A 17,423-nucleotide genomic window follows, 5' to 3' on the forward strand; every position below is an offset into this window, starting at 1 on the left:
ATGTCCCACCGGGAGGAGGCCCCGAGAATGACCTAGGACATGCTGGAGAGACTATAATATGTCTCCCCGTTTGCTTCAATTAACTCAACATGTATGGTGTTGGAATGTGGGAGAAAGCCAGATTAGCCGTACAAAGCCCACGCAAACACGAGAAGAATATGTCAATTCCACACGATGGCCCTAGCCAAGATTCAAACCCCAGACCCCAATGAAACTGTCTTCACTATTAATTGAAACGGAATCTTTTTCTCGGGGCGGTGTGTGCAGATAAGAGGCTAATTTACCCTCCAAACTGGCATAACATAGAGACATGGCAAATGATAACAAAAATGAAATCTGTTTGGTCCCATCACTCTTGCCAGGCTTTGAACAGTGCTCCATTGATCTATAAATATGCAAAAACCAAATATAGCCACATAATCGGGATCTTTTTTAAAATCACTTTCACTTTATTGCATTTACAATTGCATCCACATCTTAGTCACGTATTTCTTTTAACAAAGTGCATTGTTTCGACAACAATATTGCCAGAAGTCATTGTAATGGCAGACTAGCTTTTAGTCTTACAGGATGCGCTCATGTCTTCGTCATTACAAATTTTACTTAGTAGTATCCATGCAGCTGTGTGAATTGCATTGCATGCATTGCATCGACAAAACACCTGAAAAATTAAATTAAAGAGAGGGAGAGAGAGAGAGTCTAAACCCATAAACAGAAATGAAGGTAACAAGAAGATGTATACCAGCTTCAATTTGTGTCTTAACGTAAAACATGCGAAATGTTTGTCAAAATAACATTAAAGACATACTGTATTTGCAGCACTATGTTATTCTGCACATACTGTATTTGCTAGTCCTAAAGTCTCTAAATGTAAAATATAAAAATTCAATCCACTGTTACAGTTAAAAGAGAGGAAAAGGAGTTGATGACTTTTGACTTGACATCTTCAAGCACATGACCAGTGTTTTGTTTTGTTTTTTCATGGCGGGTCCAGTGCTGCCTTGGGGGAGGAGTCAAGATACTGCCTGAAGGAGCCAAAGTGGCCAATGGTCTGGGGTCATGGACAGATGTCACAGGAGGCTCCTTCAGGCTGGACAAACAGAGCAAAAAAAAAAAAAAAAAACAAGGTCACTCATTTCCCAAGTGGATGTGATGACGGAGACAGCCGCCACCACTCTGCCAGTGAGTGTGCCACCCAATCTGGCCACTCTTCCGCGGGCGCATGCGAATCTCACTTGGCAGCTTCCACTAACGCACTGTGACAGGGGCTCGCAGGGCTCGGGAGGGAGTGCAATTTCTGCAAAGCTCGCTCTTCCAGAGCCTGCATATTTCCTTGAGTGGGTCACAACAGCCCAACTTGCAAATACTAACTAAAAGAGAGGCTCTACACAGTGGGATTATGTAGGATAGTTACCATCACTGCCTCGCAAAAATTGAGACTTTTGTTCTTTCAGTGTGACTACAGATATTCCTAAAGGCATCTGTGTGCTCAATGAAGCTGCTAGCATATGAGCTTCAGTTGGCTTCCATGAGCCAAAGTGACCGACCAATGTTGAGACCAATGCTCACGCTAATGACATGTGCCTCAAATAAAATGTAAAGCTCAACATCCAGCAGTCTTATAATTTTGAGTTCAAACTGAATTTTCAGAAAAAAATACAAAATACCACCATACATGGGTACCACAAAGTGCAATATTACCATACAAAAGGAAAAGGGCATTTTTAAGATGTAGGAAAGCAGTACGTCCATGACTGGGCTGCTCTGTACAACATGGCTTGATGATGAATGCAACATGTATTAGTTTTACGCATCAATATTGACACTGGTTAGTTTCAATTTGAAGTTAAGAATGTTAGAAATATTACTTTAAACATCACATGTATTGCTGGTGTGATGACCTCAGTTTGACAACAGATCCATTCATTTCTATTATTTCTTTATGTGACTAACTGATTGTCAATCCAATACTGTTTCCATGGTATCGTGTGAATGTTGAGACAAGCATCTGCTCATTTCTTTGGGGCTTAATAGCAGCACTCAGTGGATTTGATCGCAATCAAAGAGCCAGCAGTGCGGCTCGTTTGCTCATTTCAGAAATGAACAGTTTCTGTTCATTTTAAACTTGTTCCACTGAAACAAACTCAACTCACGAGCTGAGAATAAAAAGGATTTAGCAATAATGTTATGCTAACATATCAAAATACTTCGCATCCAATCAGATTGCTCTGAAGTCATCTATACAACGCTTACAATGGGGGGAGCAATGTGTACGGTTTCTGGCCTCATTATCTTTGCAAAGGAATCATTTTTGATACAGACTGTATTGGACATGTTGTGGCTCATGAATGTAAATAAAACTCTACTGTCACCCAGTGGTAGAGAACGGGAGATTACATTTACCAAAAATTGGAGGGTGCCAGTGTTCCCTTGCTTCAGCTACTCAGCCTCTTCTTCCTGTTGGAAGAAACACACATTCATATACTGTAGATGAAAAAGTGGTTAGTGGATTTAATACTACTACTTGGAGTCAACTACTACCTGTGTTTCTTCCAAGTATTCTTCTTCTCCCTGTTGGATGCATAGAAAGAGAGAGAAGGGCAGAATAGTAAATCCAAAGTGTAGGTAGCAGGACGGTGAAATGACAGTATAGTAGTGGCTATTTGATTAATATTTATTTATTTATTTTTTTTTAAAGATGAGGAAAATAAAAGACAACCCTAACGTATGTATAGCTCTCCCTCAGATGTCATTCTACAAGAAGACAACTTCAATATAGTGGTAGTATAATAGCACTGGTGAGGCATAGGCAAGGCCATTGGGGCAGTCACTCACAGTACGCACAAAATGTCCAAAGACGAAACAATATAATAGCAGTGGTGATCTTTTTTTCTTTTAAAGAGAAAGTCATAATTTCAGCGTAGAAGGCAGTCTCTCATGTCCACTAAGGGATGTAAAGCAGATATTTGCCCAAAACCAAGAGGTGCTCCATCAAATATATTCTTTTTGGACAAAACCCTTCCAGCAGGGGGGAAAAAATGAACAAAAGGTTACAACCTCAGTAGTAAACATGTCCTAACTCATGAGCACTGGCGGGTAAGAACTGCACAACAAACACTTTCCACCTGCTCCTAAGGCATCAAAACAGAAAAAGAACATTGTCCTGGCAGTGAAAATGCATGCAATGTTGTCAAACCAGTCACGGCTCAGTATAGATTGGAGCCTTGGGTGAAAACTGAAGTTAAATTTATGTCGGAGTCAATTTCTCTCCCTCGAGGTACCATTTAATTCATGGACACCAAGGTAAACTACATTTGTTCTATAGCCAAAAGGTGTAAAAGTCAAAGGTGCAAAAGCAGTATCTTTAAGGATATCATCTCAGTGACAAGCCAAGCGCAATATGCATTGAACAACATCACCGCAAACAAAAACAGTATAGACAGTGCAGGTACCTCTTCTTCTATGTCAGCCTCTTCTTCCTCCTACATACAAAATGAAATAACGGCGTGTTGAAAAATGTGCATGTTAAAAAGGTCACATTTTAAAAGCATGTAACATTACTCTCCCGAATAGGAGATACAAAAAGTATTGCTGCAGTCATCATGCTTATAGGCCTTCACGCATTTATAAATCCAGGGCATGGAGAATACAGTAACCCCTCGTTTATCGTGGAACCGTACCCCCGCAAGAGGAAAAATCCTCGAGGTAGTGACCACATGATTTTTGGATTATTTAAAAAAAAAATTTAAATAAATTTAATTCTACTCTACAGTACTCTTGTAAACACTTTCTATACTCTTAAACATTCAACTCTTAAACATACAGGTGCAGTAATGCACAGTAGTGCTGTATACTCCATACAGTTTATTACTTGTAATATGTTTTCTTTGATTTTTTAAAAATACTTTTCATATTATAGGCAATTATCTTACCACTAATAAAATTACAGCATACAGTACAGTTACACTCAAAATCCCATGACATGGTGACTTTTGCGTGATATGAATATGGGGGTGGGGGGGGGGATCTGCAATGCACTGAATCTGCAATAGGTGAACTGTGATATAGCGAGGGAACACTGTACATACAGAAAAAGAGAAGAGAATAGAGTACAGAACATGAAAATTAATATATATTTATAAAAAATAGTTTTTTAAAAACACTATTACAGCCGATTGACTAAACTACCACATGACTTGGTCTTCTTCAGCCTGCATCAAAAAAGATTTGACAGTGATAAAAGAGATTTTTTTTTAAATCAAGTGAGAAGAAAGCAGCCAAGCAAAGCAGGGAAGCGTGTGTGGCAAAAGACCAGGAGTTGGAATGTCTCAGGGAAGAACACAACCTTTTTTCGCACACTGCTTAGGGGCAATGTTATCACTACTGTATGTCACTATTATGGACTTGTGAAAGTGAATGCATCACTTGATTGTCTTTTTCAAGTGACTGATAAGGTGTTTTGTCCTTGCGGTATGAATGAAAAGATGTCAATGTAACAATGTAACATGAACAAGATGTCGGGCAGATCACGTTTTTAATATTGACACGGCAACTTTAGTGCATGATGTGCATGTGTTTGTGTTCAATAGATTCTCATCAGCATTTAGTAGGAAATTGTACTAAAGGTTAGAGAATATAATTTTTGAATTTGAACTGAATGATGAGCACCACTTTATCTGTAAAACCTGTCCTAATCATGTACTCAAAAATATGGGGAAACCTGTTACTCTATTCGCCATAACAAAACATGTCAATGCACTTGAGCGGTTGGACCATTTTTATTTCAATAAATTCCCTAATAAAGAAACAAAATATGGATATCCTACTAAATTCTTGACTTCCGTATGAATACAAACAGAAATGCAAAAAGGAAACTATTACTAATTTTAATAAATCTCATATAAAATAAGGATATTTAAACTAATTGTTTTGTCATATCTATTTCTCATAAAATAAAATTATTGAAATATACTATAATGCAAGTACGTAGATGAAATGATATTACAAAACAAAGTACTCTTCTCTTTTTGTAAGTACCTAAGTATTTTATTAAGGTTTCTCTGAGTGCTTTGGAGTTTGTTACACAACTATAAATACAAGCAATCACAAAATCATATTGGATATTCAAAATATATGAACCATTTGTAACATTACTCCATTCAACAGTTATGTCTATTAGAAATTTACTTGATAAGCACACTTTTGTGTCTTTTTGCCCAATTAATTTTGCAAAGTAAGACTTTAAATGCAATTCAGAAGGGAAATTAACAAATGAATATGGCTAATCGTGTCGACGTCAATATCATTTGTAAATGAACTGGAAAAGGGAGAAAGTGATGGAAAGTGAAGGGGCGATGCAAAATAAGTTATACAAGACATAAAATAAAAAAATAAAAAAATAAAGTTTCTACCTCAAGTTGACGTAGCTCCTCCTCCTCCTCCTATAAGGAATAATAACAAACTGCAAGTTAGGCTATGGGGAGCAAAAGAGCAGCACAGGCATGTGCTATATTGGAGATGAGTCTTCTACATAAAAAAAAAAACCCAAATAAATAAAAAAATAATAGGAGAGTTGAGGCTGTCAGGAGACCCCGACGGGACTGAAATGAAGAAGATGATGTTAGACGATGGGGGGGAAAGAGGAGAAAAACATGAAAAAGAAAAGGAGTGAAAGAAAAGTAACACGCAGTATTAAGATGACTGGAAGGACCATCACAAGACAAAAATTCTCAAAGCCACATAGGCTGCAAAGAAGTCTGCGGCCTCAAACCCACACACGTGGTAACTAGTTGAGAGGGCAACTGAAGAAAGGGATGATGGTCAAAGCAGTTACCTCTGACTGCAAATCCTCTTCCTCTTGGGGCAAGCAAATCGAGAGATGGACATGAGGCCACCACACACAGCGTTCATGAAGAGGCAAGAAACAAGTTGTGTCAATAAAGTTGTGTTGCATGTACAGTATTTGTGGCATTTATGTGCATACAGAAATCATGTGACTAAAATGGTATCTGTGGTCTGTTATCATAGTTTGTTTGAATGATTCATGACAATCTGACAACTAATTAGTGTAACCTTGAAAATTTAACATCCATGAAGTCGTAGAATTTGAAATGTAACCAAAAGTTTCAGAAAAACTATACCTCTAAAGTCACGATAAAAAGATTGTTTTAAAGGGAATTGCATTATTTAAAATATATTCATTGTTTGTTGTTTTTTTTTCATTTCAGTGGACCCCGACATACTCGACACCCGGAGTCACCTATTTGCACTTTTTTTTTTCCTTTTTCTTTTCTTTTTAATTTATATTTTTATTTTTTTTCCTATTTTTCATTTTGCTTTTTTTTATGGGGGGAAACCAACCCCAAAAACGCTTATTCAATAATTGTTTGGGTTTAAAACTAAATAATAATATATCTACACTATTTTTGTTTTCTCAATGCAATACTTATGGTTGTCAATTACATGCGGATTTTTGGTATTTGTGGTCCCTATCCCCCTAAAACACTGGGGTTCGCTGCTTCCTTTATTTATTCCTTTTATGTTGTTCAAACCTTAAGGTACAAAATTTATAAAGACAAGTAACTGCCCCGTGTTCCAGATTTGAGTCTTCACATACCCAGATATCCAGAAGGATTGTTTGGTCTTGCATAAATTGCACACAGCCTTGACATCACACCCATAAACAACATGAATGTCTGAAATGAAGTGTGTCCTGAGAAACTGGAACAGGGTGACCACACTGAGTGACGCCTGGTCATATAACCGTAATATTGCTGCGCTTTGATCCTTAAACAAATACAACAAAATACAATCACTGAGCTCAAGAAGAGATGAGGTCTGTCAGGAAGGTTCCAGGACTGGTGTCACAAAAGATATATTTCAAATTGAAGTTTTCCCCTTTGAAGTAACTCAAGTCAAACACACATTCCAAGCCTTGTCTGCCCCACATTCATGTAATCCTAGAAGGATCATGCCCTGCTCTGTCATCGTGTCCATCTCTATGTCACTCACCTCTTCAAAATGGGTTTCCATGATGACCCCTTGAGCTTTGGCAAGATAACAAAAAATAAAAAATTCACACAGAGCCAGGTCGGAGTATAGGGTGGTTGCGCCAGGACGGTGATGCTATGCTTGGCCAAGAACTGTCGGATGCTCAGAGCAATGTGAGAAGGTAAGTTGTCATGATGAAGCAGCCACCAGTTGTCTTGCCAAAACGCTCACCTCTACTCACACACTTAAGAAGCAAATGCTGCAATATCTCTTTATAGACAAGTTGGTAAATTGTCTGGCCCACAGTGAAGGGGAAAATTCATAGTTTGTAGTTTGGGTATAAATTATATCTTTTGTGCCACCAGTCCTGGAACATTTCTCACACACCTCGCATTTCTCTAGTCCAAAAAATTCTACAACATCCGTGTGTTTTGTTTTGTCTCTCTTTTTGTGTTTAGAGAAGAATAATGTGAGAAAGATTCATATACATTGGAACCTCGATAAAACGGACCCCGATATAACGGATATTGGATAAAATAGACCGTCGGGACTGAACAATGTGTCCAAAAACAATTTCCATTTGTCACTTAAAATGTCGTTGACATGGTCTGTCAGTTCCAGAATTAGCCGCTGTTGTTTATTGGCACTGTGGCCCAATGCAAGCAGAGAATGGGTGTGGTGTATTTCCGGTTCATAGATAATACTAAAACCTCCCATGCCTACTTGGTGGCCATGTTGAATGTGGGACATTGACGTGGCGGCCATGTGACGATGGTTATATTTATTGCCTATCATACTTAGAGCAGAGAGAGAGTGGCATGGCTGCGGCGTTAACTGAGGAATACAACACACAAGTCTTTGGAGTTTGGAACCCGCTATTTTTGGTATAGTAACAGTTTTTTTGGTCAAGCCGTTCGCCTTCGGCAACAGCTTTGGAACTAGGAAGCACACTAATTCATTGCGGCTCATGAAAGCGATTTGCCCATGATGAGTACTGTACGTCAACAATGTCACCATGACCAAGCACCAAACATTTTCAAGCTTTTTTAAAAATATATTTACTGTATTTACAATAACTTTTGCGGAACAACTTTAAATCCTGGCGCAATATCGCCGCTGGTCTGACGCAATTTTGGCGAATTTGATTGGGACACAGGCAGACAGATGCTGAGCTCCACGGACATATTTACAGTAAATCACCAGCGGTTATCACCAGGTCATCCTGTATTTAGTGAGGGTACCCGCTTACATTGTCTGTTGCCACACCGCCCAAGAGCAGTGACAATGCTCCACTCACACGCGGATCATTGTGATTATGCATCGTCCTCTTCCGCGTAGAGAATGCGGTGCCATGTCTCCATCGAGACTGTCAGTTGAACCCCATTTAAAGGGAATGAGAGGAGCCACTTTGATTTGCGGAGGCTGATGTCGGCTGTAAACATACCCGCAGTGTGGCACAGCCTGCCCACTCTCAGATCCTGTGGGTTGCGCTCGTCTACATTACAAACACCAGTATAACCCACGTCTGGCGCAGAGTTGCACCACCCACCGCACAGGATTTAGGCAGTTCACAAAATAGGGCCCTGAGTTTTTTTTGTTGGTTTTACGCTTTGCTAAGAGTGGTTCCTGACTCTTTTTACACTTGTATGACAGTTACTGTTACTGTTAACATTTCACTTAAAACATTGCCTCTACCGTAAATTAATGTTGGCAATGGGAACATACTGTATTATTTCCATCCTCCTATCTATTGTTAAAAAAAATAATAACATTTTTTTTTTTTTAAAGTATTTTAAAATCCAAAAAAGTCCAGCAGCTTCACAGAAAGGTTGTGTTTGACTCTAGAGGTTCCACTTTAACAGAGGGATGGAAAAAGGTGGTTAGAGTTTTCAAACAAAATAGAGTAATGGAAGGCCAAAAAGAAGAGCACAGAATAACAGATACTAATTTGTAATTTTTTAATATGTGAATTTCCCCACAATTAAAGGACTGATAAAACAAATATCTTTCTATCTTTTGAGTACATTTGCATATGCCCGGACCTAGGCTTTTCGTTTTTATTTTCCGATATCAACCATAACGCAGATGAAAAACTTTTGTTTGATTATATCTTATCAGTTTATAGGGTTAAAGTGGAAAATCAAACAGCACAAAGAGAAAGACATTCAGCGCATGATCTTTTTGTGCATCAGGATCAGTGGATTGTTACCTTTTTTTAACAATACTCGTTTTATGTTTAACAGATCTGTCATTGTAATGTATAATTCTTGTTCTTTCCCTGCTGTGTGGAGCAGCCAAACACAACTCTTCCCCAAATTGCCAAGAAAAAAACTATTGCAAGCGTGAGCACTGTATGGGCACAAATGTATGAGCACTGTATGAGCACTGTATGTGGCACAAATGATTGTGCCACATGAATTCTACCTTGCAACAGATGCCCTTCAAAATGTGACCAAGAATGGAAATTGGACTGTAGAGTATAAGAAAATTAGATTTTTCCAGCAACTTTAAAAGAAAAAAATATATATACCTGTTCTTCATCCTCCTCTGCATGACCCTGTTAACAGAAAGACAACATGGACTTAGAGTTGGAAATTGACAAAATTGCACACAACACAGTATTTGTGAGGACCTGCTGACACAGCTTGACAAGGACACTTAAGGAATTTTTTTACATTACATGGTCATCAACAGTTAGATATTGAGACATTTAGGAAGAAGAACAAAAGAAAAACAGTAAAACATCCCAGTACTTTAACTGTAAGAGTAATAAGGTTTGTGGATTAGTAAAGAAGTCAAATTAGAGATACTTGATGGGGAGATGCAGTCGACAGGAACCAGGAAAGAAGACAAAGGTTAGTAAAGAAAAAAAAAGGATGTTAAAGGGAATTTGGAGATGCTGAGCGTGAAAACAGAGCATCTAAGGAATGTTTGGATGAAAAGCAAAATAAAGTTAGAGGTCATCAGTTACTCTGTCTTCAGGTTCTTCGTCTCCTCCTCCTTCCGTGGCATTATTTTCTTCAGGCTCCGCTACATCTTCCTCCTCACCACCTTCGCCTTCCTCTGTCTCGTCCTCATCTGCATATGCGTCCCCGTTACGATCTACCTCTGGAACCTCCTTTTTGTAAAGTGAAAACAACAAACTGGTGATCAGGGGAAATAAATTAGGTTTGGTTATGAATTAAATGCAAAGTGAGTGAGTGGCACATTCTGGAAAGGAAGTAGAAGCAGATCAGATGGGTAGATGGTCAGGTAATAGAAAGTCTTTTTTTAAAAGACTTCCCAATTGTCATGTTACTTTAAGAAACATGACAATATCTTATAATATACCGCACGTGCATTAAACTACTTTTTTATCTTTAGCTGTCACTCACAACCTAAAAGAGAAAACACTGCATGTCGTTGCCATCTTATAGCACGCAAAACATGTTGATGTGGCGTTGAAAGGGCGTTGGAAACACAACTCTGCATCATTGTGAGCACAGCGATGGTGTATTTAGTGGTTTTGAATTCAAACTTCTCAGCCACTGAGTAACACAAAGAGAATCGTTAATGTGATGACTGGACAGGTGCACCTGAAGGAAAGTGAGCGTGTGTTCAAGCTGACAGGACGTGCGGTTGGAAAGGAAGCATGCATCAATAAAACGTTACTATTAAGTCATCTTGGGTTCCCTCTTGATTGGTTTCTTCAGCGTGAGTGCAATTCTCCACTATGTGTTCTTCATTACTGGCCTGCAGTGCATCCTGTGTTGAGGAAAGAATTCAGGTAAACAGAAAGGCAACAAAGTTTGGGAGGAACAGTCCTCATTAAAACATTACCAGCTAAGTGAAATGTTTGCCATTGTAAAGAACATTAATGACATTTCATTATGCATGCGTAAGTAAAAGTAATAAGCACAGTATATTTGATATAAATGTTACTTTATTCCGGTTTGCTGAACTGAAAATAAAGGAAAAACATGTCATTTTATTTTCTATAAATATTTCAATAAAAGACCGTATGTAGGCCTAAATATACTGTATGTATTTTTAAAATATGTGCTTTATTGAAAACAGTAAGAATTTGTGGGTGAGAAAGTATCCCACTTTATCTGTACAGTATTTTGAAACTGTAGTGCTTGTAAATTAATATATTTCTTTACCAGTTTTCTTTAAATTTATGGCACATTGCAGGCATTTATAAAAAAAATATATTTCAGCCCTGCTCAGCTGTCTACATTTTCAAAATGTATAAGACATCTTGTATTTGCATATGTGAATCACCTGATATTGGCACAACTAAGTGATCAATTGATAATTGACAATACAAGAGCTGTATATAAAAAAAGATGCCTCTATAATAGATAATCATGTTCAGTTTTGATTGATACAGATGTACTGCTCAAAAATATTTAAAAAAAAAAAAATTACAAACAGCTGTCACTATCATGCGGTGCAGGTCAACAATGATGCAAACTACACCCACAGTAAGAAACAAAGTCAAAGTTGATTAACTGATGCCAATCATTTTTGTCAAGGTAGAATCTTTCATACACTTCTCAGTAGATTGTGCTAGTATACCAAATTTTAAACAATCAGAACATTTTAAAGACCACCGCAGTGTTAAGAGAACAATTGAACGTGAAAAAAACAAGGAAGGATAATGAATTTTAAAAAAAAATTGTCTTGACCTTTGAACCAGGAGGAGGGGCCAATCCCAAAAAGGCATATACAGAGTTGTCTTCCTTGGCGTCAAAGAATGTCTCATAGTCCTGAATAAAAATAGCAAATTATTTTTTCATCAGTTAATATCATCATTGTATGACGTATTTATAAGTAATATAATCATCACAATGCTCTTGGTATTTTCCACTAACCCCACAGTAGCTCTCTTCATTGAAGATCTGAGGGGGCAGTGGGATGCCATTGGAGGGTTTCTTCTCCTCTGGTACATTCTGCCTCATCCACATGCGGTTCTCCTCATTGCAGGCGATGTCCAGCTGAGTGTAGTCCACCTTCAATGCTTCCAGGAAGCCCACCACATCTTGTTGCTTCTTCTTGATCTGGAAGCAGGGGAACAACTTCATTTTGTTGGACCCAAAGGACTCAAGGTCAAGCACAGTAATACGACTTTTAATAATCCATCCATCCATCTTCTGAGCCGCCGATCCTCCCAAGGGTCGCGGGAGTGCTGGAGCCAATCCCAGCTAACGTCGGGCAGGAGGCGGGGTACCCCCTGAACTGGTTGCCAGCCAATCGCAGGGCAAACATATAAACAAACAACCATTCACACTCACATTCACACCTACGGGCAATTTAGAGTCTTCAATCAACCTACCATGTGGATGTGGGAGGAAACCAGAGTACCCGGAGAAAATCCACACAGGCACGGGGAGAACATGGAAACTCCACACAGGCGGGGCCGGGGATTGAACCCCGGTCCTCAGAACTGTGAGGCATACCCTCTAACCAGTCTCGCACCGTACCGCCTCATACGAAGCAATATTGTGTAACTCAGTAATTCTCAACAAGCGATCAGTTTGGACATGCATTTATGTTCATCCTCAGTTTCCTAATAAGGTGTTCTGAAAGGCACTTTTAACATGTATGAGTAATTGTGTTTAAAAATACGATATTCATGTTTGCAAATGCTATTTTTGAACAATGCATGTTCTTTATCGTTCCTAACTTCAGTAAAAGTGGGTCGCGACAAACCGACAGAAGAAAAATGCGTGTTCCATGGTGACAAAAGTCAGGAACCATTGGTCTAAATGATGTATATTTGTTATTAGGTCAACATGGTATCATGTTTTCCATATGCTGTACACATAAAAGCAAATATGTTGTTAAAGATTATCAGGTGTGCCATTGGAAATTATCCAATATCACTTTTTTCCTCATAAGAATTTTCCTGAAAATTCTTATTCACTACATCTTTTTTTTTTTTTTTTTCATCTATTAATACCAGCGACGTATTGTGACAGGCAGAACAATGAAATGCTGTAGATGGCAGAAGGTACTTTTTGTAAATTGGTGCCCTGGGTGGCGTGCCAGAGATTTCTTTTCTAATGTAAACTATGTGCCTTGGTTGGGGAACACCGGTTGAGGCGCTGCACGCTGTAGCCCGACCCCTCGCATGCGAGCAGTCCCCCCCAACCGAATTAAATGCCAAAAAGTGATCGAGTCACGAATGTGGACACTGGGCATTGCCCAGAAATGGGTTACCAAACAGATCCATGTTCAATTGTTGAAAGGCGACTGGCGTTGCATTGCGTTTGGAAGAAAACGGCAAAGAATGTTCGCTTCCGAAGAGAATAAAACCATTATAAAAGTCCAAACTTACCGCCGTGGATCCCGATGAGGTGGCGAGAAACACTTTGATAACCATTATGTTGCTCTTTTCTTATTAGAGTAAGCAACAAGTAGGGACTTAAAGGAGAAGGCGGACTACCTCTATTATTAGAAGCAGTGCGACAAACACGCACACGCACGCACAAGCACACGCAAAAGTGCACGCGCACGCACACAGACGCACGCACAGTCGCGCGTGCAGGCACGCACACACACACACACAGGTTATTTTTTGCCATCGGGCTCCACCAGTGAACGATTGGTGGCTTGAAGGAGCAGCACTGACTGGCAACTTCAGCTGTCAGTCGGCTACAGGACAGTAAAGTTAGCCCACAGCCCCTTGCTGACCCTTGCTGAGCATACACGGACACAAATAGCAACGACGCTGATCTAAGTCGTTAGTTTCTCACCCTATGGTCAGTGTTTCAACTGCATCCCAATGACGAGTACTCAGCACTGACCTATCGACGTTTTTTCTGCCCCAAGTCAGTCACTCTTACAAAATGACTCAGATATTTTCTTTTGTTTTTGTTTGTTTCTCTCAACGTCTGTCCATGCGAACCATTTCTCAGTAGTGAGCCGTCAAGTCCAGCAAGGGCCTTCTCTGCTGGACTAACCAGCATCACAAGCACTGACCTAGTTGCAACCTAAATTTCTTCCATGAATTCTTTTTTTTGTTTGTTTTTTTTTTCCCCCCACCGATCCATTCTCTTAATTTCTTCACGTTTCTCCTCTCTGCACAGCTTCCAGTAGTACGTGTATGTGGAGCTTGTATTTTTATTTGTTTTGTCCATTCTGATTTCAGCCTCTGTGTTGTTGCCATGTCAATCTAATCTGCCCAAGGCCATCACCGCTGGACAATGAAACTTAAACCAACGATTCTGCAAACAGTATGCCGTGGCACAGTGTGCCATGAGTGATCACCAGGTGTGCTGTGGGAAATTGTCCAATTTCCCTTAATTAGTCCAAAAATTTATTTTTTACTTACTTTTACTTTACTTTTACTACAAATAATATCATATCAGATAGTATTTCTATTCCTCTATGTCAGCGACATATCATGAACAATTAAATGTTCTCCCACCAAATGGGAATGAGCCTGTCTATCCACTTTTTGAGGAATCTTTTTGTTTGGTGGTGTGCTGTGAGATTTTTTTTCACATAAAATATGGGAAACGCTGACTTAAACTGTATTCGCAATGGGACTTTTTCTTTAACCAATCAGATTTCAAATTCACCCACAATAATTTAAGCATTTTTCAGTCCTGATTCGTTGGTCAGAGCAAAACTTGTTACTAGCGAAACACATCTGTTGCAATTTGCACAGATTTAATAACAACTAGTCATAACTCTCTGATTATTATGACGTATTTCGTTTGTTTTTTTGTAGTAATTTTGTCTCGTATCTTTATCGTTACCACATTAGGTTGCATAAGCGCGATGAGTCAGTTGAGGGTCTCAAGCTTGCGCCAGATGGATGCTGAAATTGATGTGAATTTAAAATTGTATGACGGTTGCATGCTCTCCCGATGCTTTCTATGGCTTCTTTGTGGGAACCTTCTTTTTCCTAGTCCAAAATCATCTGTTAGGTTTATTGAAGACTCTAAATTACTATTACTGAATGTTTCAGGAAACACTACCGTTAATGTTTTCGTCGCTTTGCTGCTTTTGTCAACTACAGGCCCAGCATATGCATTATATATCACACCATTTTTGTCTTTTCTGCTGGTTGGTGAGAATGTTATCGTTTTTTTTATGAACAATTAAGTTCTTCATTTTAGTTACGACAATATGGTGAAATAGTGGTGAGCATGTCTTCCTCAAAGGAGATCTAGGTTCGAGTATCTGTTGGAACATGTTTATGAAATTTGCTTGTGCTCCCTGTGCTTATGTGTTTTCTCCAGGTACTCTGGCTTCCTTCAGGATCCGAAAAACATGCCTCTTAGGTTTATTGCAGTATAATTGCCCATAGGTGTTATTGTGAGTTAAAGGTTTGTCAAAACCAATACAGAATCCTGATCATCTCCATTTAGGAGGTCTGTTCAATTCGCTCTAAATTCAGTGTGGATGGATTAATATACTTCAATATTTAACAAAAATAAATTTTAATTTAATTCACCCCCCTATTACCTTCACCTATTGTATTTTTACCCAAGGCCTCATATCTATTCGATTCTCTTTGTTTGGCCCACAGAGTACCATGTGTTTCAATCCCTGGCCTGTGACCAAGCCATTTCCCTAAAGCAGTACAGCTGTTCTGTTTGACACAGCATACAGTACATGTTAGTCTTTCATTTGTCAAAAGTTGTTAACTTTTCATCTGCAGCCCAGAACAGTAGGCTTGTGTAGCTTGGAGATAGACACTGTAGTTGATGGATCAGCAGAACTGTTACTAGAGTGTTGACAATGAAAAACACAAAATATGATGCCAGATCGAGGGTTACTCTACCAAACTGTACCGTAGTGTATCAAAGTGAACTCTATGTGGCTTTAGAGTAGTCGAACTCCTTCAGTGAAGCTTATTCACAGATGCCCATCCATGTACTCCCTTTCCAAACCATCGTGGTCAATCAGAAGCCATTTTTAGCAGTTTTACTGTAAAATGAGGCATGTAATAATAGGGCTGACATCCATCCATTTATTGCTTGCACTCTGGGTCAGTAATAGGGTTGGGGATTGAGTCTTGAGAATCAACTGGAACCGGACCAACATTCCTCTTCGAATCATCCCAATTTTGGAATTCCGTTTCCTAGTTTTGATGGCGACAGTCTGCCGACTCGAAAAACAATCCACACACGCCCTTCACACGAAGTACGTTTGTGCAATGGCCTGTGATGGCCATACTCCCAAATGGCCACCATTTTGAATAATGTAGCGCATTACTATACCCAGGCAAGTAATCAGTAGTTACTTCCTCAAATAAAGTTACTATTGGATCAATAATGATTCTTAATAAGCAATAATTTGTGGCTGATGACTTGAAGAAGCAGTAGTCCATCTATCCAGTAGGATTTTACCAAAAAGGCAGACCTCTTCTTTTCTAAAGTATTGAAGAAAATTACGGTGAGGTCATTGTTTATAGCTGTTTGGTCATTTGTTTACGATACAATCCACAGTGAATGTACAGTGAACTGGTAAATGCCTTACCTTTATAATGTATTTATTGTTCCAGTTCTCTGGTGTAACGTCTGTGAGATCTCTAGCCTTGTACCACATCTACCCAGTACCACATCTAAAGAACTGCCTCAGTTAAGGTCTGTGTTCATGACAAGCAATAAGGGAGAGAATGGGCAAAAATGGCATCCATGGCAGAGTACCAAGGCGAAAACCACTGCTGACCAAAAAGAACATAAAGGTACATCTTACTTTTGTAAAAAAAAAAGAAGAAAAAAAACACTTTTGGGAGAATATTCTAGACTGACAAGACAAAAGTTTTACCTTTTGGAAGGTATGTGTCGCGATACATCTGGCGTAAATGTATTCAGAGCATTTCAGAAAAAGATCATGCCAACAGTCAAACATGCTGGTGGTAGTGTGATGGTCTTTTATAGCAGCAAGCCATTGTTTGTCTCATCCAAGGAAATCCCAAGCGGGCTGCCACAGCTGGCTGTGTAGCTGGTGGCAATGTCCTGATTATATAAATTTACTGACTCTGACTGAAGGACCTGCCTTACAATCTGTCCTTTTTTCGAGTTGCGGGTTCAGAGAGTGTGCGGGTAGCAAGAAGACAGCCGGGCATCTCCGCCCTCGCGCTCCTCTGCATTTTCTTTCTGCTTCTATTTTCTCCCTGTCTCTTTGTGTTTATATCATGTAAATAGCTCTTTGCATCAAAAAAAAACCTCAAAGACAAGATTGTTTCCTTAATTATTCTACAAAAGAAGAATTTCCAATACAAAAGTAAATATAAAAGTGCAAAAAAATGCACGGCTTCACAGTCGCCACACTATTTTTGTTGTTTTCGTTCGTAAAGTGTATTTGATTGTTGTTACTTTTTTATTTACACATTAATAGTTTCACAGGGGGCGGCACGGTGGCCAACTGGATAGAGCGTCAGCCTCACAGTTCTGAGGACTGGGGTTCAATCCCCGGCCCCGCCTGTGTGG

At 39.2% G+C, this 17,423-nt stretch overlaps 1 protein-coding gene across 12 annotated transcripts; it reads right to left on the reverse strand.

Moving 5' to 3' along the window:
• Nucleotides 1–426: 426 nt before the first annotated feature.
• On the reverse strand, nt 427–13,486 carry sh3bgr (SH3 domain binding glutamate-rich protein). 12 transcript variants are annotated; one of them, XM_061781876.1, is made up of 12 exons: nt 13,313–13,485; nt 11,847–12,032; nt 11,661–11,741; nt 10,642–10,734; nt 9,962–10,108; nt 9,521–9,547; nt 5,834–5,854; nt 5,412–5,441; nt 3,453–3,482; nt 2,542–2,571; nt 2,404–2,457; nt 427–1,090 (listed from the first exon to the last, which is right to left on the reverse strand). In XM_061781876.1, the coding sequence occupies exons 1-11, from the start codon at nt 13,355–13,357 to the stop codon at nt 2,440–2,442; spliced, it is 708 nt and encodes a 235-aa protein (XP_061637860.1). In that variant the 5' UTR covers nt 13,358–13,485; the 3' UTR covers nt 427–1,090; nt 2,404–2,439. The 12 variants fall into 12 exon arrangements, with proteins under 12 accessions (XP_061637860.1, XP_061637865.1, XP_061637862.1 ...); XM_061781881.1 differs by lacking the exon at nt 9,962–10,108 and having other exon boundaries at nt 13,313–13,486; XM_061781878.1 differs by lacking the exon at nt 5,834–5,854.
• Nucleotides 13,487–17,423: the final 3,937 nt, after the last annotated feature.

Source organism: Phyllopteryx taeniolatus, chromosome 8 (genome assembly GCF_024500385.1).
Source record: "Phyllopteryx taeniolatus isolate TA_2022b chromosome 8, UOR_Ptae_1.2, whole genome shotgun sequence".
NCBI lineage: Eukaryota > Metazoa > Chordata > Actinopteri > Syngnathiformes > Syngnathidae > Phyllopteryx > Phyllopteryx taeniolatus.